The 20,304-nt window shown below is 55.9% G+C and overlaps 1 protein-coding gene across 4 annotated transcripts in view; it reads left to right on the top strand.

Moving 5' to 3' along the window:
• Positions 1-20,304, top strand: part of LIMK2 (LIM domain kinase 2) — a 54,562-nt gene that overhangs the window by 32,490 nt on the left and 1,768 nt on the right. For 3 of the 4 annotated variants that reach the window (XM_027566257.1, XM_027566258.1, XM_027566260.1), the window contains exons 3-15: positions 8,857-8,992; positions 9,669-9,778; positions 10,301-10,489; positions 11,643-11,748; positions 12,033-12,229; positions 13,303-13,489; positions 14,224-14,310; positions 14,943-15,074; positions 15,319-15,375; positions 16,775-16,840; positions 17,694-17,868; positions 18,546-18,601; positions 19,345-19,502. In XM_027566257.1, coding sequence (XP_027422058.1) covers positions 8,857-8,992; positions 9,669-9,778; positions 10,301-10,489; positions 11,643-11,748; positions 12,033-12,229; positions 13,303-13,489; positions 14,224-14,310; positions 14,943-15,074; positions 15,319-15,375; positions 16,775-16,840; positions 17,694-17,868; positions 18,546-18,601; positions 19,345-19,502 — 1,656 coding nt within the window. Of the gene's footprint in view, positions 1-84; positions 569-8,856; positions 8,993-9,668; positions 9,779-10,300; positions 10,490-11,642; positions 11,749-12,032; positions 12,230-13,302; positions 13,490-14,223; positions 14,311-14,942; positions 15,075-15,318; positions 15,376-16,774; positions 16,841-17,693; positions 17,869-18,545; positions 18,602-19,344; positions 19,503-20,304 lie in introns of those variants that run through there. The other variant, XM_027566259.1, reaches the window with a different exon arrangement.

Genomic DNA, 20,304 nt, shown 5'->3' with positions numbered 1-20,304 from the left:
GTCCTGGTTATTGTCTGCGGCGCCAGCCTGCAGCCTCCCTCCCGCTCGGCTCCACCCCTTGCCTGCAAGGTCTGTTTCCTAATAGCTGCTCCAACCACACACCTCGTTCCGCGCGGAGCCCCTCCCCTTCCTCCCTCCCCCGGCAGGGGTGGGGCTGCCGAGGAAGGCTAACTTGACAGCAGCGCCTCTTTCTTGGCGAGTCACCGGCCCCTGCCTGAGAATGCCTGAGTGCGTGTAGCCTCTGCAGAGAGGTGCTTCTCCTGAGTCCCGAGGGGCCGCCCAGCCTCGGAGAACCGGGGAGCAGCGTCCCAGCCATGAGCTCCTGCGGGACTTCGCTGAGGGGCAAGGGGCTCAGAACGCTCACGCCCCTCCGGCCGCCCCGGAGGGAGAGGTGAGCTGGGCAGCCAGCGCTGCCAGAGCCCCAGGCCTGTCATGGTGGCCGCCCGCAGGCCGGAGGCCCTCCCCGACGGGTTTGCAGCTGAGCTTGTGTCTCGTGTGTCTGGCGTGGGAAGAAGATGGGGAGTTACTTGTCCGTCCAGGCTTACTTCACCTCCAGAGACCCCTTCCGGTGAGTCGCGCTTCCCATCTCCTCTTTGGGCCCCGGTCCTGAGGGGAGGGCCAAGGCCACCCCCCTTTGCCTCTTGGGTTTTTCTTGTCCTCCCATCGCGCGTGTGTCAGGCACAAGCCAGTGGAAGCCGCTTCCCCACGGAACCAGGTCCCCCCACCCCAGGTGCTGGGAACAGGGAGGGGAGGGGCGGTCGGGCCGCAGCCGCCAGGGAGCTTGGCCTCCCGGGGCTTCCCAGACGCACCTGGACGAGCCTCCGAGAGATGCAAGGTGCTGCCGAGCTGGCCTGCTCACGGTGCTACTTCTTCCTGGGGGAGCGCAGGAGGGGCTGTTCTTTCCAGCTCTCCACGTCTCACCTGTGGGCTGTGCCGCCTGCCCGGGAATTTGTCCCAACAAGCAGGATGGGCAGGTTTTGCCAAACAGCGTGGAAGCCGGCGAGGCTGGGTGTGGGCAGCCCAGTACACTGTAAGCTCTCTCATTACACACGTTTGTTCTCTTAATAGCAGGCACCTTGGCCTCTGGCCTCTAAGGGCTCCTGCATTCCCTGTGAGTAGGATTGCCTGGCAAAGTCCTGGGCACGTGAGACCTGGGGCAGCCGGCTTTGGAGGGTCCCGAGCTAGGGGGCCAGCCCCCATGCCTGCCAGGTCCCCAGACCTGAGCTTCTGCGGGGCTTCTCACGGGGAGATGTGGAAACTTCCGGTCTACCTCCGACCTGCCTTTCTCTACTGTCTGCCCCACCCCACCTCCCTACAGAAACTCCCCAGGGGGTTCTGGCCTCTGGGTCCCTCCTGGCTGGAGCCATTCCTGGCTGGGGTGGAGCTTGTTTTCATTCTTTGGGAGCAGCCTGTTCTGAGGTCTGCCTCCCCCTCACCAGTGGTCCTGGTCGGCTTCTCCCTCTGGCGTCCCCAGCCCAGCCCCTTGCCCAGATTGCGCTGTGGGGATCAGTCGGGTGGCCGTGCCCTGGGCAGAAAAGCAGAGCACCACGTGGCTTCTCAGAATCACCAGACCCTGGTCGAGTGGTGGGAAACCCCAGGGTCTGAGGGGGCGGGATAAAACTGGTCCTCGGGGCTGCCTCTTCCAGACATCCTGCCCGGCACTTCATCCTGCAGTCTCTTGACAGCCTCAAGACCTTTGGTGTCCCCGTTTTACAGATGTGGTAGCTGCTTTCAACAGTTAACTTGCAGGGTCTTTCAGGCCAGCCTCGGGAGGCTGCATCTCCCCCTGCGTGTATCTCCCCAGGACCGTTCTCAGGTTTGCTTTCCTCGCAGAGGAGAGAGGGAGCAAGCAGGGAAAGGCTTCCCCATAGTTTTCCTGGCACATGGCGGGGACAGCAGATATCCTCCTCTGCAGGGCCTTTGGGGATGGGGATTGATCTTGAGTTGTACCATGTGGAATCAAGATGCCAAGTGTTTGAAGCAGCCACTAGTTTAAGCCAGGGCCTCATTAATCCCTCTTACTCTTAATCCTGGATCGGCAGCCTGGGGGTGGGGTGGCTTCCTTAGAAGCCAGGAATGTGTGCCCCTTTTAATCTCTGGGGGCACAACACAGCCTCTCAGGAGCTCAAGCAGATAATGGACAGTCAGCGTGGACCTGTGAGGACCCGGCCACTGCGCCACCCAGGTCTGCCCGTGCTTTGTCTTGCTCTGCCCCAGCCCCTCCGGGCAACCTGACGGCCCTCCCCCCAACTCTGTTTGCCCAGCTGGAGTCAGGGGGGGACTGACTGGCGGGCCACAGCCGCTCTCCCCTCCCCCGAGATGGGAGGCCACATTCCTGAAGCCACTTCTGAAGAGCTAGCCGAGCATGGGGCTCTGTGCCCTGCCTCCCCACCCAGGGACCACCCAGACCCTCTCCTCTCCCAGGTAGCAGTCCAGTCAGTCACCAGTGTCACTGCCTTGTCAGAAAGCCGCTTCTGCCCTCGCCCCCTCCTTTATTGCAGGATGTCCTCAAGGGCTGCCCTCTGACCAGGTGCCTGACCCCACCCTGGGCCTCGGTTTCCTCCCCTGCGGAGCGTAGGGACTGGATTTCCTGGGCTCCTCGACACGACCCTTGCCAGATTCTGTGGAAGAAATTAAGTCCTTGACCCCAGGCCCTGAGCACACAGTTCTGGGTCTGCAGCTTCAAGGAGAGTGACGCAACCAGATTCCATGGGGACATGATCAGGCGTGACAGCTCGCCGGGGAGGGAAGTGGGAGCCGGGGATGAAGAATGCGATTTCTGTGCCCCAGGCGCCCTTGCCCGCCAGGCAGGCAGGCAGGCATCGTCCCCTTCTGCCCGTGCACCAGGGTTGGGGGCTGAGACGTAGTCATGAGCGTCCTCGCGAGTAAGAAAACCCCTCCGATCGGAATTTACAGAAGAGGAAAATTAAAGAGGGACTTTAGTCTGACATCATTAAAGGATTTTTCTTTTTACAGCTTTCCCCTTAATGCCTGACGTTGATTTGGTGAGTTTGGTTTACACATTGTCTCTTGAAGAAAACAAGTGCATCTTTGTATTCTAAAGCAACCCTTGTTCAAAGGGAGAAACTATTCTTAACCCTGCCCACCTTCACAGTCATATTTGGCAGCTGCCTTAGGTCCCCTGGGACTCTCTCTCCTCTGAAGAATGAAGGGCTCAGATCAGGTGAATGGTTCCCAGCTCTGCAACCCACGTGGCTCCTCAGACACACAAGCCCTCTCCCATTAGCTGCAGCACCACGGCACAGATGACTTGAAACCACAGGCTTTCTGGCTTCTGGTTGGAACTGAGTCAGCGCACTCTGGCAACACTTATTTCTTGCTGATCAGAAGCTCGTTATGTGTTTGGTTAATTTTTTCAAACAGGATAACAACCTATTTATTCCATAATAATTACAGCTTAATTGACAGCCTGTTTCAGTCTGCAGGGTCTGCAGGAAGGAGGGGTGATTAAGGGGTCTGGGGTGGTAGAAGGCTGAGCTCTGACGGACCGGAGTCTCTGGGCCCCTGCTCTATTCTGCCCCCGACCCCTTCGGGCCCAGAGGAGGTGTGGCGACCCCAGTCGTTTCACTCAGGCTAGAGCAGAGAGATCTGCCAGGTGCCCCGTGCACCCCAGTCAGTGCTCAGAGGCAGGGGCTGGAAGAAGCTTCTCCCACTCTGCTTTCTGCTCAGAGGCTAAGGACAAGCCTCCGGCCAGGCCCTCAAGCAGGACGCTGGAGGGCTTGTTCTTTAACCTGTGTAAATCCAGGTAACAATGGCTGTTCTGGCGCTCTCACCACCAAAGGTGGAAAATTTACCTGTAAACGTTTGGTCTGAAGAATTTTCATGTGACTGAGGGCGGGGCCTCTGTCTTATCTCACTTGGCTTCTCTCAGCACCTTGCTTGTTCCATCTTGCACACCCTCCATGAACAGTAACTGTTTCCTAATTGGTCAGAATTGATTATGATCAATTGATTTCTAACTGGCTAGATAGATAATTCATTTGGGGACCTTCCCTGTTTCCAGAAATCTGTTTGGTTCTGGGCCAAGAAACAGGTCCCTCTTGCTTGGGCCTGGGAGAGGGACGGGTCTGTCTCCTTTCACCCTGGGTGTTCTCCAATCGGAGAGGGAGGTGGGGAGATGAGCACTTCCTGGGCCCCCGCTCTGGGCCAGGCTCTCGCTGGGCGTCTGTACGTGGTTTAATTTTCATCATCACCAGTGTGCGAATGAGGACACTGAGGCCTGGGTCATGAAGTAACTGGCTTCAGGTGACTCAGATAGTGAGTGGCAAAGATGGAATGTGGACCCAGGTCTTAAGAGAAATTATTTATGAAACTTTGATTATTATTTTTTAACCAGTATGTTCCCTGCTGACTCTAAAGGCTTTAGCTTGGATCTGAGCTGCCCACTGAACTGACCATCAGGGTTTGGTCCACTCTAGCTGCCCAGGCTCTCCATAGTGCTCCAGGAAAGTTCTGGAGGTTGTTAAAGCATGTGGCTGGAGAGTCTCTGCTCCATTCACTGCTCTGGAGAGTGTGTTGGCTGATGCCTTGGCCCTGGGGTCTGGCTCCACTGCCAGGCCCACCACCTCCAAGCTCGATGCCCTGGGCCTGTAGCCAGGGCACATGCTAATTTTCACTTGAAACTTCGGAAAATTGAAGGCTGGGAAAGGCTTTGGGGAGAAGGTATTGTGGCCATGGCCCCTGAGGATCAAGGTGGAATTCTCCTGAGTCACACCTTACATTCCCAGAGTGAGTTTTGGACCCTTTTAATAGGGGCAGAGTCTGCTGGGGACCAGCCTGCCATGGACTCAGTGGAGGAGGAGAGTCATTGTGCCACTTAACGTTGGGTCCTTGGGCTTCAGGAGAAACACCAGCAGGTGTTGACACGCAAAGGGACGCGGGCTCTCAGGGCTCCAGCCTCTGTGTCTTCACAGATGCGAGCCCCACGGCCCAGCTTAGTGGGCGTGCTGCACCATGAAGCGGAGGCACACGTTGGTGCAGATTCCGGCTTCGTCATGTGTGTTCCGGGCAACTTCGCAGAAGTGACTTGACTCTGCTTTTCAGTCTCTTAGTCTGTGAAACAGGGCTAATCCTATCACCCTGCAGGGTGCGGTCAGGATTAGAGCTCATGAAAGTTAGGTATCTCATACAGCGCAGCAGAATATGGTTACATTCTCGAAACAGGTCACCGTGGCTGCTGTGAACATTTAAGTGAATCTGCCGCAGCAGTGTCTCCGGAGGCCCAGAACCACTTGTGTCCTGTGTAAAGCAGCCTGGGGGCTGTGTAAAGCAGCCCGTCCTCCTGTCAGACGTTCAGCTTCCTGTTCTTCAGAGTTGCCTGTGGCGCCGGCCCTGGCTGAGCAGCCGGCTGTGCCCCGCAGAGGCATTCCTTGACCCAGATATGTGCGTGGTGGTGTCACGCTCTGGCCAGGTCTTCTTCCCAGGAGGCCAGCACGTCTGGCTCCTGCATGCCTGCACTTGCCCCTCTCCCTGGCCCCTTCCCGGTCCTGGCCTGGGCTACTTGCAACAGACAAAGGGAGGCTATTGGCAGTGGAGAGGAGGACGCATTTGGTGCTCCTGTGCCCTGCAGTGCACATACCATGGCAGGGCTGTAACAGGGCCCCAGCCAATGGTTGGTGCAGGTTCGTCTGCAGCAGCTCTCCTCCACCTCAGACAGGAGAGGGGCGGGCAGGGCCCGGTGACCGGGAGCCGCGAAACCCCAATGCTCCCACCTGGACCGCTGGTGCTCACCACGCCCATAGTGTTCACTCTGGAAATGTTTGCTGAGGGCTTACTCCGAAGGCCCTTTGCACGGTGCTGAGTCTCGCAGGGGTGAGTGGGATGCTGTTCCTCTCCTCAGTGAAGGAAGAAGGCAGGTACCCAGATGCCTTACATCAGAAGGTGGGAGCATGAAGGAAGGCCCTGCCCCTGCTGCCGGCCCCCGTGCCGGGCACGTCACCACTGTCCAGAACTGAGTTCTGTCCTCACTGCCTGCCTAAAAATAGGTGATGTTGCCACTTCAGAAATAAGGAGCCGAGCAGCTGGCCTGAGATCACCCGGGGGCGGGGTGGGGGGAGATACATGGTGCTGAGATTGGAGCCTTGGATCATCCAGGGGAAAGTCTAATCCCCTCAGTTTACGGGTGGGGGGACTGAGCCCAGAGAGAGAGGGGGGCTTGTCCAGAGACATGTGGTTCCTAAGAACCTGAACCTGGTGTCTCCTCCCAGCTCAGAGCGCATGTAAAAGTGTGCCTTTTACGCTGAGAGGAGTTGGAGTTGCGTGCCCAGAACGGGGTCTTCCCCTCCACCTCCTGTAACTCATGGTCTGCACTGAGCCGTCCTGGGCACTGCACATCCATACTCGTCTACCTGAAATTCAGCAGCCAGAGGACAAATGAGAAACGCTAAGAGTGGGTGGCTGATGGCGGACGCCCCATCTCGGCCTCTCGCCCTGCACTGTTAATCAAGTTTTGTTTAGATTTTCTCTTCTTCAACCCATTATAAGCTCTTGGAAGTGGAGGAGGGGACCCTGTATGATCTATCTTTTCTATCTGCAGTGCCTACCAAGTTACTCTAAGAACACACTTGCTTTGCCCTTCACAGTTTGCAGGAGACTTTGCTCTTTATTAACTTACTTGTTCTTAGTGGCTCTTTGTAGTAGATGCTATGGGTCACGTTTTGTCCGTGAGAAAAAGCTAGTAAGAGAAGTTCTCCAAAAACCACCCAGGTAATGGCAGTAAGTGGCCAATAACATGAGTTTCCATTATCATCATCACTCAATAGCAGTGGACGCTACAGCATTGTTAGAGTGCTAGGCCTTTTATATAAGCTGTCTTATTTTAAAAAATATTCTTGGCCCTGCCACACAGCTTGTGGGACCCTAGTTCCCCGAGCAGAGATCAAACCCTTGCCCCCTACAGTGGAAGCACAGAGCCCCAGCCACTGGACCGCCAGGGAAGTCCCAAACTGTCTGTACTTTAACATGTATTATTTTATTTTCACAGTAGTCTATATTACAGATAAGGAAGCTGGGTCAGAGAAGTGAAATAACTTGCCCAAGATGACATAACTAGTAAAAGGCAGGTCAGGATTCAAACCAAGAACAGTTCCACCCTGCCTCTCAGAAAGCAAGGAGAGTGTGGGTGCTGCGAGGCCTCGACGACAAGAACAGTCTGTTAACTAGGAAGAGGGAGGTGGGACAGGCTCACCCGGCCAAGGGGCTCTTAGCTCTGAGTGCCAGGGTCAGACGTGAGGGTGATCGCGTGTGTAGACATGACCCCAGAACACCCCCAGCCTGACCGAGTGTGGAGCTTCACAGCCCAGTGACTGGAGGAGAAAGGAGCTCTGAGGCTCACACGCACATGTTACATGGTGCTGATGGAGTCTTTCTTCCCCTCATTATTTTATTTTGAAAAATTTCAGATATATAGAAGAGTTGAAAGACTAGTTTAAAAAACTCACATATCCTTCACCTAAGATCATTTGTTAAGTTTAAGCCACTTCATATGTCTGTATACACACATACACAGAGTTTTATTTTTTACTTATTTATAAGTAAATTGCAAGTAAAAGGAAATCAGTCCTGGGTGTTTGCTGGAAGGACTGATGTTGAAGCTGAAACTCCAATACTTTGGCCACCTGATGCGAAGAGCTGACTTATTGGAAAAGACTCTGATGCTGGGAAAGATTGAGGGCAGGAGGAGAAGGGGACGACAGAGGATGAGATGGCTGGATGGCATCACCGACTCAATGGACATGAGTCTGGGTGAACTCCGGGAGTTGGTGATGGACAGGGAGGCCTGGCGTGCTGCGGTTCACGGGGTCGCAGAGTCAGACACGACTGAGTGATTGAACTGAACTGACTCTCCTTATTACTTTACTATTTTTCTTCTATAAATTCTTCTGTATAGGCAAAGTATCATTATCGCATCTAAAAAATTAACAGTAATTTTGCATTATAATCTAATGTATAGGCGAAATTCAGATTTCCTCAGTTCCAAAAATGTCACTGTTGCCTGTTTTCATTTTCAATCCAGAATCGAATCCAGGGCTTAGGTGTTGCATTTGGGGGTTTCTGTGTCTACTGGGCTTTTCTAATCCCTGTGCCTTAACTTTTTAAAACAGAAAAGACCAGTTGTCTTACAGAATGACCTCCCCTTTCTGGATTTGCCTGATTGTTTCTATACACTTAATCTGTTTTTCTCAAGGATGCTCATAGGTAATGCTGTTGGAGATGGGTAGGTTCTCAAGAGTGGAGGTCACTGAGCTTCTTTGGTTCATTGAGGTATCATTCTTGACCAGAAGTTCTTAACTGGCACATGAATGGGCTTCAGTCCTATGACATGTACCCCATACCTAAATTATATGCACATTTTCCTCATGTGTGTATTTTTTTTGGGAGAGGCTTCTTACTCAGTCGCTAAGTCATGTCGGGCTCTTTGCAACCCCATGGAGTGCAGCTCACCAGGCTTCCCTGCCTTCCACTATCTCCCAGAGTTTGCTCATTGAGTCAGTGATGCCATCCAACCATCTTATCCTCTCTGTCATCCCCTTCTCCTCCTGCCCTCAATCTTCCCCAGCATGAAAGTCTTTTCCAGTGAGTCTGCTCTTTGCATCAGGTGGCCAAAGTATTGGAACTTCAGCTTCAGGGTGAGTCCTTCCAGTGAATATTCAGGGTTGATTTCCTTTAGGATTGACCAGTTTGATCTTTTTGCAGTCCAAGGGACTCTGAAGAGTCTTCTCCAGCATCACAATTCAAAAGCCAAGAGGTTTCTTGACTCTTATCAAATTATCAAATTTCTCCAAGGGCTTCAAGACCCAGAAAGGTTTAGGTTTCTGTTCTTGCCTTGCTCTTCAGGTGTTCTGAATGCCAGGATTCCCTCACCAACTGGTACTATGAGAAGGATGGGAAGCTGTACTGCCACAAGGACTACTGGGGGAAGTTTGGGGAGTTCTGCCACGGATGCTCTCTGTTGATGACGGGGCCCGTCATGGTGAGTGCATCCCTCCATCTCTGCCCCCTCCGTCGTCAGAGTTCATTGGCAGTGCCTCCGGTTCCCTGTGGCCATTTACCTTCTGTCTTCCCGTCAGCCGAGGCCTCTCCCTTTATTTATTCAGTCACTTAACAGATGATTTTTAGGACCTATTAAGTGCCAGATGTGATCCGTCTCTCAGAGACTTAACAGTCCAGTGTTGGGAGGGCTGGGCAGGCAAGGAGGGGAGACGGTGAGATGGGATGGGGCCCTAAAGGGGAGTATGAGCCTCCCTCCTGGGGCTGATGACTTCTGGGGGCCTGTGCCCATGGCTGAGACCGAGAGTTTTTTTCTTACAGTCTCAGAAATGACAAGGAGGGACTTCCCTGCTGGTCCAGTGGTTAGGACTCCTCGCTTTCACTGCCAAGGACCTGGATTCAGTCCCTAGTTGGAGAACTAAGATTCTGCAGGTCACATGGTGTTGACAAACAGAAAGAAAGAAATGACAGAGAAGCACCAGTCCAGCCCTTTCCCTGGAAGCTCTGGGACGGGGCGGGCCAAAGTCAGCGATGACTGGGCAGGGATGGTCTGTAGAGCCCTGATGGGAGGCCCCTCACCCACCCCGCCTCCACTCGGGCAACAGTGCCAACTTGTCTCCTCCCCACGTCTGTCCACCCTGCTCCCCACCTGCCCACAGGTGGCCGGGGAGTTCAAGTACCACCCAGAGTGCTTCGCCTGTATGAGCTGCAAGGTGATCATCGAGGATGGGGACGCATACGCCCTGGTGCAGCACGCCACCCTCTACTGGTAAGATGGTGGCCCCGTGTCCCTCCTTCCTGACAAGGGTGGCTGAGCGGGCGGGGCAAGTGGCAGTGTGAATTGTGCAGGACTGCTGGGGTCTCGGCGCGCTGATTGTATTCCTGTCACAGCGATGGCTCTTGACCAGCTCTGAAAGCTGTGAGCGAGATAATGAACGTCTCTGCCTTCTCTCCGTACCTAGTGGGAGAATAAGCATACTGCCCTGCAGGCCTCCCAGAGGGAGAAGGTGGCTGGGAGGGGACTCTCGGAGAGGGAGCCCAGGATGTTAAAGGCAAAGGCCCCTTAGAAGTCAGCCCAGCTGCCTCGGTCGACAAAAAAAGTCAGGCTGAGGCCCAGTTCTTACCTTGAGTCAGAGGCAGAAAACCCAGCTGCTCATTGTGAGCAGCCAGCTGGAATCGGGCAGGGCAGTGAATGTGGGGCTATGCGCTCTGTCGCTGGAAGGCTCATCGTTGCTGGGGGCTTCCAGGTGGGGCTCCAGGATCTCAGCCCCCTTTCTGCTCCTCCCCGCAGTGGGAAGTGCCACAACGAGGTGGTACTGGCACCCATGTTTGAGAGGCTGTCCACGGAATCCGTCCAGGACCAGCTGCCCTACTCCGTCACACACATCTCCATGCCAGCCACCACCGAAGGCAGGCGGGGCTTCTCCGTGTCCGTGGAGAGTGCCTGCTCAAACTACGCCACCACCGTGCAAGTGAGAGAGTGAGTGCCTGGGGTAGGGGTTCTGGAGCGGAGCACACAGCAGGCCTTGGAGCCCCAGCATCTTAGCAGAGCTCTGCATCCACATCGCGTCTCTCCTTCCTGGGCTCACTGTGCTGTCACCACGCCTAGGCCCTGGCACTGACTGCCCTCATCCCCCACCATGACTGCTTCCCGCCAGATACCTAACACCAGAACCGCTTACCTTTCACGGGTCAAATTTCCATCATGTTTGCTCTTTGAAATTATCTGGCTTGGTTATGTTTGTTTATCATCTGTCCTCCTCAAGAGTTCCCTGTGGAACTTAGTCTGGTTCTTTGCTGCGCACCCAGGGCCTGGAGCAGTGCCTGGCACATAGTGGGTGCACATGGATTGTTGTTTCATTGGTTGAGTGAGTGAATGGAGGAAGGAGAAAGAGGTAAAGACTCCATGCTGTGTCCAGGCTGGCGACCGGATGGGGAAAGGGTCTGTCCATCTAATACCAGTTGTGAGGCACTGTGGCTCCCAGCCCTGTAGACGGTGATCATGTGCTTACTGTGTGCTGGGTGCTGGGTGCTCACAGCAGAGCGGGGTCCTGGGGCTGGGAAGTCAGAGGGAGGTGAGGTCTGCTCTAAGCCCGAAGCTGTGTTCAGGACAGAGGTGGGGGTCTGTGGCTGTGTCTGGTATAGATTGGATGGTTGGGAATAGCCAGAAGGGGCCTGTTAAGTCACAGAGAGCCTGGATCATGAGGATCCAATGGGTCTCTTGAGGGATTTAAGCAGCAAGGTGACATGACCAGGGGAGCGTTTTAGAAGCATGCTGCTGTGGAAGTGGGATGGGAGAAGGGCAGGCCTAGAGGTACAGAGACCAGTTAGCAGGCTGATGCATGGAGCAAGAGACGGGTGTTGGTAACCATGGTGATGGAGCATTCTTCAGGACGTGAGGATTGGGGGGTAGTGAGGGAACTCCTGAAGCGGGGAATGCCGTCTAGGTTTCTGGCTTAGGCCTCTGGGTGAGTGGGGTGCCTTTCACCGAGATGGGGTAGAGCCTCTCCCTGAGTGGCCTGGGCCTGGGGGCCAGTCGGGGCCCAGGGCCTGGTGAGCCCTTCCTGCACAAGTGAAATTGGTCAGGCTGTCTTTAAAGATGCCTCTGCCCTGCCTTCTCTCATCTGGCCCAGGGTCAACCGGATGCACATCAGTCCTAACAACCGAAACGCCATCCACCCTGGGGACCGCATCCTGGAGATCAATGGGGCCCCCGTGCGCACGCTCCGCGTGGAGGAGGTACCTGCCGTGTGTCCTGTGGGGAGTGGGGGGCGGACCGTGAACAGACCCTCTTTGTCTTGCCACTGAGCCTGTGAGCACTGGTGACCCCCTCTGTCAGCCTGGCTTGTTCCCAGGGCAGCAGGGATGGCTGGCCATGTCGGGGAGTGCCAGGCTGTGGGCAGAGGGCACGGTGTGGCCAGTGGCCGCCAGAGGCCACAGCGGGCTCTGGTCCTCTGGCCTGATGGTGGGTGGCCCACGATGGGATGCCCTGCGGGCCTGCCTCACACCGCTCCCGGCTGCAGGTGGAGGACGCCATTAGCCAGACGACCCAGACACTGCAGCTCCTGATTGAACACGACCCCGTCTCCCAGCGCCTGGACCAGCTGCAGCTGGATGCACGGCTCTCTCCCTGCGCGCAGAATGACAGACACGCGCACACCCTCAGCCCCCTGGACACCAAGGAGAACCTGGAGGGGACACTGAGGAGACGCTCCCTGAGGTGCCCCGTCCCGCCCTGGCTCTGTGCTGCCCCACGCCCAGCTCTTGGACTAGTGGAGCTGGCTCTCTGAGGCCAGCAGAGTTAGGAAGGGAGCCAGCTGGCCGGGAGTGGGCAATGAGGATTGTGCTGACCCAGCGCCCCCCCAAGGATAACAGTTCATAGCCAGGGCCCATGTGTGATCTGACCCAGCTGTCTGCCAGCTTTCCCTAGAAACCAGAGTGTAGTTGCTAAGTCATGTCCGACTCTTTGCTACCTCATGGACTGTTCCCTGCCAGGCTCCCCTGTCCATGGGATTTTCCAGGCAAGAATACTGAAGTAGGTGGCCATTTCCTTCTCCAGGAGAAGCCAGAGGGTCAGGCTTTGTCCACTGAACTCTGAGCTGGGCAGGAGGCAGCGGTGCTGGATCCCAAAGGGTGGCAAGGCCTGTGGGGGAAGCGTAGGGTGCCGAGGCTGGACACGGGGCACAGATAAGTGTAGATAAGGACGTTGACAACCAGAAAGCAAGAGATGAATGCACGAGGGGGGACCAGAAGTCCCTTCTTTAGGAAGTCAGAGTGACAGTCACCAACCATTGGCTGCTCTTTAAAAATGTCATAAACAAAGTGGCTTTTTTGCTCTAAAAATCATACGCACTTATTAAAGTTCAGGAAATAACAGGCAGGTACTACAGAGATGTCCCATTTGCTCATGTTTTGGGTGGTAGTAGGCTGTTGCTCTAAGCCAATCGGGGCTGTAAATCAGGCAGACCTGGAAGGTGGTGGATTCCCATCGACCCATCGACAGTGCTGCCAGCTGGTGGAGTCTAGTCCCTCACTCTGGGTGAGAGGTGCTCAGGGTTCCCGCTTTGCGGGTGATTTTCCCATGCTTACATAGACTCCGGATGTCTGCCGCCCCCAGACAACACCTCTGTCCAATGTCAGAGTCCCCCTCCCCCGTCCCAGCACCCGGACTGCAGAGGTTGGAAAGACCAGGGTGGCCCTGAGGTTCCTGCCTCAAGGCTTCCATGCTGGGTCTTTGAGGGCTGCCCTGTCCCCACCCTCATCCCTTCTCCTCCTCCTCCTCCTCCTCCGCAGACGCAGTAACAGCATCTCCAAGTCCCCCGGCCCCAGCTCCCCCAAGGAGCCGCTCCTGCTCAGCCGTGACATCAGCCGCTCAGAGTCCCTGCGCTGCTCCAGTAGCTGCTCACAGCAGATCTTCCGGCCCTGTGACCTGATCCACGGCGAGGTCCTGGGGAAGGGCTTCTTCGGGCAGGCCATCAAGGTGAGCGCCAGCTCTGCCCCTGTGCCCCCCAGCCCTCGAACCCTCCTCTGGGGATTTTCACTATTTGCCCTCCCAGGCCACCTGAAGGCAGCGTTGCTGCTGGTGTGAGCTTGGGGGACCTGGAGCCCCGGGTGGGATGAGGTTGACTGTGGCCCCCCCATCTCTGGTCAGTGAGTGTTTCTAGGTGCCCAGAGGCCTCGGTGTGGGAGTGGCTCCTGCCTCCCTGCTGAACAGTCTCGGGGACTAACCTCTCTCTCTCTCTCTCTCCTCCTCCTCCTCTGCTGAGAGCTGGGAGGGGGGGTCAGGTAAGCCATGTGTCTCAGCCTTCGGGGCCATGGGGCTGGAGAGCTTCCTCCCAACCCCCCCAGCTCCCTGGTGCATGTCTGTGGCACTGACCCTCTTGCCCCCCAGACTCCTGTTCCCCGAGAGACACGCTCCTGGGTCAGATGACCAGAACCCTTGCTTGGCTTGGCAGCACCCCTCCCCCTGCCTCCCCCCAACACGCCCCTTTTGTGGGTTCTCACCTCTCCTCCGTGCATGCCCAGCTCTCCGGGGAGGAAGGTGTGCTCCCTTCTGAGGCCCTTGCTGTGTGTTCTGCACTTGAACTGTCAGTCTGATCCGGCTGATGACGTCAGCGTGTCCTCCAGGGCATGGGATGGCCAGCGACAGATTTGCGCACAGTTCCCCAGAAGGACCTCTGTTCTCTACACTAGTGACAGTCACCCTCCTTTTAGGTGACGCACAAAGCCACGGGCAAAGTGATGGTCATGAAGGAGCTGATCCGGTGTGATGAGGAGACACAGAAGACTTTTCTAACTGAGGTAAGAAGCGGGGTGGGGGCTAGGAGTTTGTGTCACTGTTGAAAGAAGGAAATTGATACTAAAGAATGACTTCAATCCCAGCTTTCAGCACCAAAAAAAAAAAAAAAAAAGATGTGAAGAGGAAGCTTAGTTTGGAGTCGTCACTTTCTTTCTGCCTGCCTTTCTTAAGGCAGAACAGACCATTAGAGGAATGTCCCTGCCCCCCCCGTAAATGACGGCACATTATTTGTATAAAAAACACTGAGGACAGCACGAACTGGTACAGTGAGCTGTGCTTCATGGAGCTCGTGGAGTGTGGGGTGAGCGCAGGCGCTTTGGAGCAGCTCGACGCTGGACACCCCGCCGGGCCAGCCTGGCACCTTGGTGTCCTTCCCCACCGCCCCACAGGGTGCTGCCCTCCTGGTCTCCACCTCGCTCTGGGGCCCTGCCTCTCCAGTTCCCCAGATGTAGCTCCTAGAAAGGCAGGGTCCCAAGCACGAGGCCAGGGAGGCTGTCCCCATCCACGTGGGGCTTTCTTCCCCAGCACCCGAGACAGGAGGGGGAGACACGGGGCACATGTGTCATGCTGACTCCCCGAGGGAGGGGGTGAGGAAGAAACTGGGCCCCGCCCTCATGGCCTCCCCGCCCTGCAGGTGAAGGTGATGCGCAGCCTGGACCACCCCAACGTGCTCAAGTTCATCGGCGTACTGTACAAGGACAAGAAGCTGAACCTGCTGACGGAGTACATCGAAGGGGGCACGCTGAAGGACTTCCTGCGCAACGTGGTGAGCACAGCACCCCCAGAGTCCCTAAGAGCCTTGGGGGGGTCATCAGTGGGGCCCCTGTGTCACCACTGCTCTGGAACCACAATGATCAGAGAGACCTGCTGCCTTACCTGCAAAGGGCCATTTTGGGTGGGACTGGGCACAGGCAGGGAGGGTTTACTGCAGATCACGTTGACCCACGGGGCCTGGACCACCAGTAGAACAAGGCCCACCGGCCTCTGACGGGCCTTCCTCCATCCTGCAGGACCCGTTCCCCTGGCAGCAGAAGGTCAGGTTTGCCAAAGGCATCGCCTCTGGAATGGTGAGTCCTGCCGACAGCCCTGCCAGCAGAGTGGGTCTGGGAGGAGCTTGGACAGGCATCTGCTGAGGCTGGTGTGTAGGTGCTTAGTAGGGGTTAACAGTGACCAGAGGGGCTGACATTGAGGAGGCCAGAAGGAAAAGGCAGGCACACACCGTCTTGGAGGCAGGTGGCACAGGAGAAGGGTGGGCACCCCCTGAGGAGGGGCGCCAGGCAGGTTGGAAAGAGTTCCGTGGGCCTGTGAGCGGCTCCCGGAGCCCAAGGGAGGGAACTGGTGTTGCGGGGAGAGGGGCGGGTTTCTGCGTGGAAGGGTGGCTCAAGAGCCAGAGGCGGAGGCCTGGATGGGGAAATAGCAAATACAGACTGGTTTGGACACATGAGGGTAGGAAGAGGGAGAGGTTAAAGTCAGAGTGCTGAGATAAGAAGATGCGGCACGTACACACAGTGGGGTATGACTCAGCCGCGGAAAGGATGGATTAGGCCGTTCGCCGCCACGGACGGACCTAGAGACTGTCACACTGAGTGAAGTCAGTCAGACACAGAGAGACAAATATCATATGATACCGCTTATGTGTGGACTCTAAAACAGTGGTACAAATGAGCCTGTTCACAAAAGGGAAGTGGAGTCACAGATGTAGAAAACAGACTCATGGTTGTCAAGGGGGAAAGGGGGAGGGATAAACCGGGAGGATGAAATCAACATATATACACTACTATATGTAAAGTGCGTCACTATTAAGAAGGCACTGAGGAGTACAGGGAAGTCTCCTCAGTACTCTGTAATGACCTGTATGGGAGAAGAATCTAAGCAAGAGTGGATATGTATATGTGTCACTGATTCATCTGCAATACACCTGAAACTTCACATAGCATTATAGATCAACTACACTCCAATAAATTTTTTTTTCCCTAAGTGAGAGCACTGAATGCTAACCAGTAGATCACAGGGAAAGTGTAGACAGAGAGGGAAGTGTGTGTTGGGAGGACAGATCAGCTGGGCCAGGAGGTGGCCACTTCCCCTCTCCCAGCAGGAAAGATCCAGGGTGGCTAAAGCCAGAGACTGGGAGGGGGTGGCCTAGCTCTGAGTAAAATAGGTTGGGGGGTGCTCACTGGGCCCAGGGAGTCGGGAACTTCAGGACAGAGCAGCGCCTGGGTTGGGATCGGTGAACAGAGGCTGCTGGGCAGGAGACGGCAGCAGGGAGAGGGGAAGCCCTCGGCCTTCTGTTGACACCGGGATGAGGAGTGACGGCAGGAGGGCCCTGGAGTCCAGCTTGGGTTCTTAAGCTGGCGTGGGGGGTGGGGGTGTCCTGGGGGAAGAGCAGGTTTTGGGGCCCCCGAGTCTCAGAGTCAGCGTCTAGCCGATTGACTGGCCATGGGCCTCAGCTCCTACCTCTTGTTCCAGGCCTATTTGCATTCCATGTGTATCATCCACCGGGATCTGAACTCGCACAACTGCCTCATCAAGCTGGTACGTGCCCCCAGGGCAGCCCTCCTGGCTCCCTTGTTGCCAGCGAGACTGCCTGGCCCCTCTGGCTTTAGACCAGAGGTATCGCCTCAGGCTTCTGTCTGCTGGGGGATCCTCACACATGCAGACAAACCCCACCTCCTCCCAGTAGCAGCCTTTGAAATCCTGTGGTTGGAAGGGACTTGAAGTTCCTCAACTGTTTGTAGAGCCCTGTCACTTTTCCTGGTTTTGCCCCGTGTTGGGGGCAGCAGCTCCCCAAGGACCCCATTTTGCAGCTGTGGCACCTGAAGCCTCAGCCCGAGGCTACAGAGCTACTAAATTCACAGGGAGGGGTTTGGGGCCAGCCTCCCTCTCCCCTGCTGGTCAGCTCTGCTCGCTACAGTGTTACTCCTGTTGACTTGCAGTGTAGCTTCCTGGGTGTCCACTCACTGGCCCTGGCCATGCCCTCTGGACTCACACCAAACAGTCTTAATCCCTTTTCCACATGACTGCCTTGTAGCTATTTGAAGAGCTTATCTCCCCTTCGCCCCCCACCCCCACGGAAGGCCTGTATCTTGTCTTTTTCTGTCTTATCCTGGTTCCAGCTTTAAATCTTTCTGAGAACAAGGCAGGATGAGAAAAAAAGCAAAACGAAATCCACTGTCCTGTCTCTTGGGTTCCACTCTCCAGGTCCCAGGGCCTCTGCTGAGAACACCCTCTAGGTCTGGGGGTGTCTGCCATGCAAAGAGCGCAGACTGAGACGACAAACACCACCATCAAGACCCCCCTTGGTCATACGCGTCTTCTCTCGGGACTGTCCTGTCCCCGTCCGGTCGTCCCCCGCCCCCCAGGGCTGACCTGACCCTTGTCCTCTCAGGACAAGACCGTGGTGGTGGCTGACTTCGGGCTGTCACGGCTCATAGTCGAGGAGAGAAAGAAGCCCCCCGTGGAAAAGGCCACCACCAAGAAGCGCACCTTGCGCAAGAGCGACCGCAAGAAGCGCTACACGGTGGTGGGGAACCCCTACTGGATGGCCCCGGAGATGCTGAACGGTCAGTCCTGACACCTCGGAGGGGAGGTGGGGCCACGTCTTGCAGCAGAGCCCCAGGGCGTGTAGACCAGGTACCCGAAGCCGGGGGTGCACGGTTTTCATCCCGTGCCAGACTGGACCTCAAAGACGCCTCCCTCCCCGAGATCAGGCCTGCAGGCTGGCTGGCGCCCCATCCGGGGCCCACGCTGAGGTCTGACCGCGGTTCCTGTGCCCCAAGGGGTAGCTGAGCGCTCAGGCACTTTACTGCCTGTTCTCACTCCTTGCTGAGAACTGAGGTGTGCTGCCCCCTCATGGCTGAGGCGCAGACCAGCCGGAGATGCTGGCCGGGCCTCCTGAGCCAGACAGCGCTGTGAGACTGCAGAAGTGGCTCGCTGCAGCCGTTTCTGAGGTCTCCAGCCAGAGAGTGCACAGGAGGCAGTGCCAGAGTCCAGGCACATCCTGGCCCAGTTCTCTTTCACTATCCCGTGCGGCTTCACCCTGGGCAGTGTTGTTTCATGAGACCTCTCTGAGGCTGACTGGTTTTCAGACGGGGCCTGTCCCCACAGCCTTAGAGGCACCCCCACAGAACCTCTCCTAGCCCTGGCTCTTAGCTCTGACCTGACCTGGCTCCAGACGCAGTGCAGAGCAGAGACGGGACCAAACCTAACAACAGCCTGCTCTCCTGTGTTTTTTGTGAAGGAAAGAGCTACGACGAGACAGTGGATGTCTTCTCTTTTGGGATTGTCCTCTGCGAGGTGAGCCCCAGCACGGAGACCAGGCCTGAGGCAGCAGACCTGGCAGCCCGGCCCCCGCAGTCGAAACGGGGGCTCCTCCTCCTAAGATGCATAGTGCCACAGAGTCAGCAGGAGCAGAGGGCCGTGTCGGTTATCACGGGTCTTTGGACACGTTCGAGTCTCACTTTTAAAAATATCGTTCACTTAACAGAAATCAGTTGAGCATCTACTCTATGCAGAGCCCTGGGCTGGCAGCAGAGGGCTTCGGACATGAATCAGATCCAGTGCCTCCCTTCTCAGGGCCCGAACTCCAGCACAGGGCAGGGCGGGGCTGTGTGGAAGCCGCCCCTCCAGAGGCTGGTCACGGGCGTCTTGCTTCTGTGCTGAGGCTCCTCCAGATTCTCTAGTCAGGAGACAAGCCTGCATTAGCAAGATACGGAGAGACGGGAGGGGGCAGCCCTCTCAGCTGGGTTTTTACTTCCTTCCTCTTCTGTTTATTTGACTGCATCTGGCCTTAGTTACAGCACGCAGGCTCAGTGGCTGCAGCACAGGGCTTAGTTGGCCTGCAGCATGTGGGATCTTAGTTCCCTAACCAGAATTGAACCTGCATCCTTGCATTGCCAGACGGATTCTTAACCACTGGAGCACCAGGGAAGCCTCTGCCTCCCGCTTCTGACCATCCCGCCTGTCCTGTCCCCGCACCAGCACCCCCCTCCCCCACCACATGGCTGCGCCGTCCCTGACCACTGTCTCTCCACCTGCAGATAATCGGGCAGGTGTATGCAGATCCTGACTGCCTGCCCCGAACACTGGACTTCGGCCTCAACGTGAAGCTCTTCTGGGAGAAGTTTGTCCCTGAAGAGTGTCCCCCAGCCTTCTTCCCCCTGGCAGCCATCTGCTGCAGACTGGAGCCTGAGAGCAGGTTGGAGTCCACGCCCCTCGCTCAGCCCTCATGGTCCTGGGATGCTCACCCCAGTCCTCAGCCATTGCCAAGCCTTTCCCAGGCTCGCAGATGTGGCCATCAACCACTGAAGCCACCTGACGACCCTGATGTGTCAGTCAGCAGGGAGGAAGACGGGGGTTTTGTAGCAAGTGACCCAGAGACAGCGTTAAACTTTAACAGCAGGAAATTCACCCAAACCTATATACCATGCTAACAGTGTTTTCAAGTTTCCATATTCCCATGTCCAAACACATTTTTTTTTATACAGTTATCTTAAGTAGAGAAAAGTTTGACATTTCGCTTTGCATTTTTGTCACTACCCAGTATTCCAGATTATCATTTCTGTTGACTGTGAAATTCACTAGGAGACTGTAGGAACATACATGCGTAGATGTTCAGGTTTTTCCAGTTTGTCCTTACAGTAGGTATTACAGTGAGCATCTTTATGCATTAGCCAATTTTTTCCTTTAAAGAAATCTTAAAATTATCTTTAGTATATGAGAACATGTATTTAATATGTGAGAAAGACACAGATGCTATGGAAAAAGTACTCAAGCCAAGCAAAAAGGGTTGTTCAGGGTGCAAGTTACCACCATCTTTAAGATGGTGCTCAGAGTAGGTCTTGCCAAGAAGGTGACAAGATGTTTAAGCAAAATCGAGGAGGAGATGGAGGAATGGACCTGAGCTGTCTCCAGGGCAACAGGAGCCAGGCATTCTCTTTCTCTTTGGGGTGAGCTGCCAAGACTGTGAGAAGCCCCTCCCGGGGCAGATCCCATCGATA

The sequence above is a fragment of the Bos indicus x Bos taurus genome, chromosome 17 (genome assembly GCF_003369695.1).
Source record: "Bos indicus x Bos taurus breed Angus x Brahman F1 hybrid chromosome 17, Bos_hybrid_MaternalHap_v2.0, whole genome shotgun sequence".
NCBI lineage: Eukaryota > Metazoa > Chordata > Mammalia > Artiodactyla > Bovidae > Bos > Bos indicus x Bos taurus.
The sequence above is the reverse complement of the archived record's forward strand: the minus strand, read 5'-3'. Positions and strand labels throughout refer to the sequence as shown.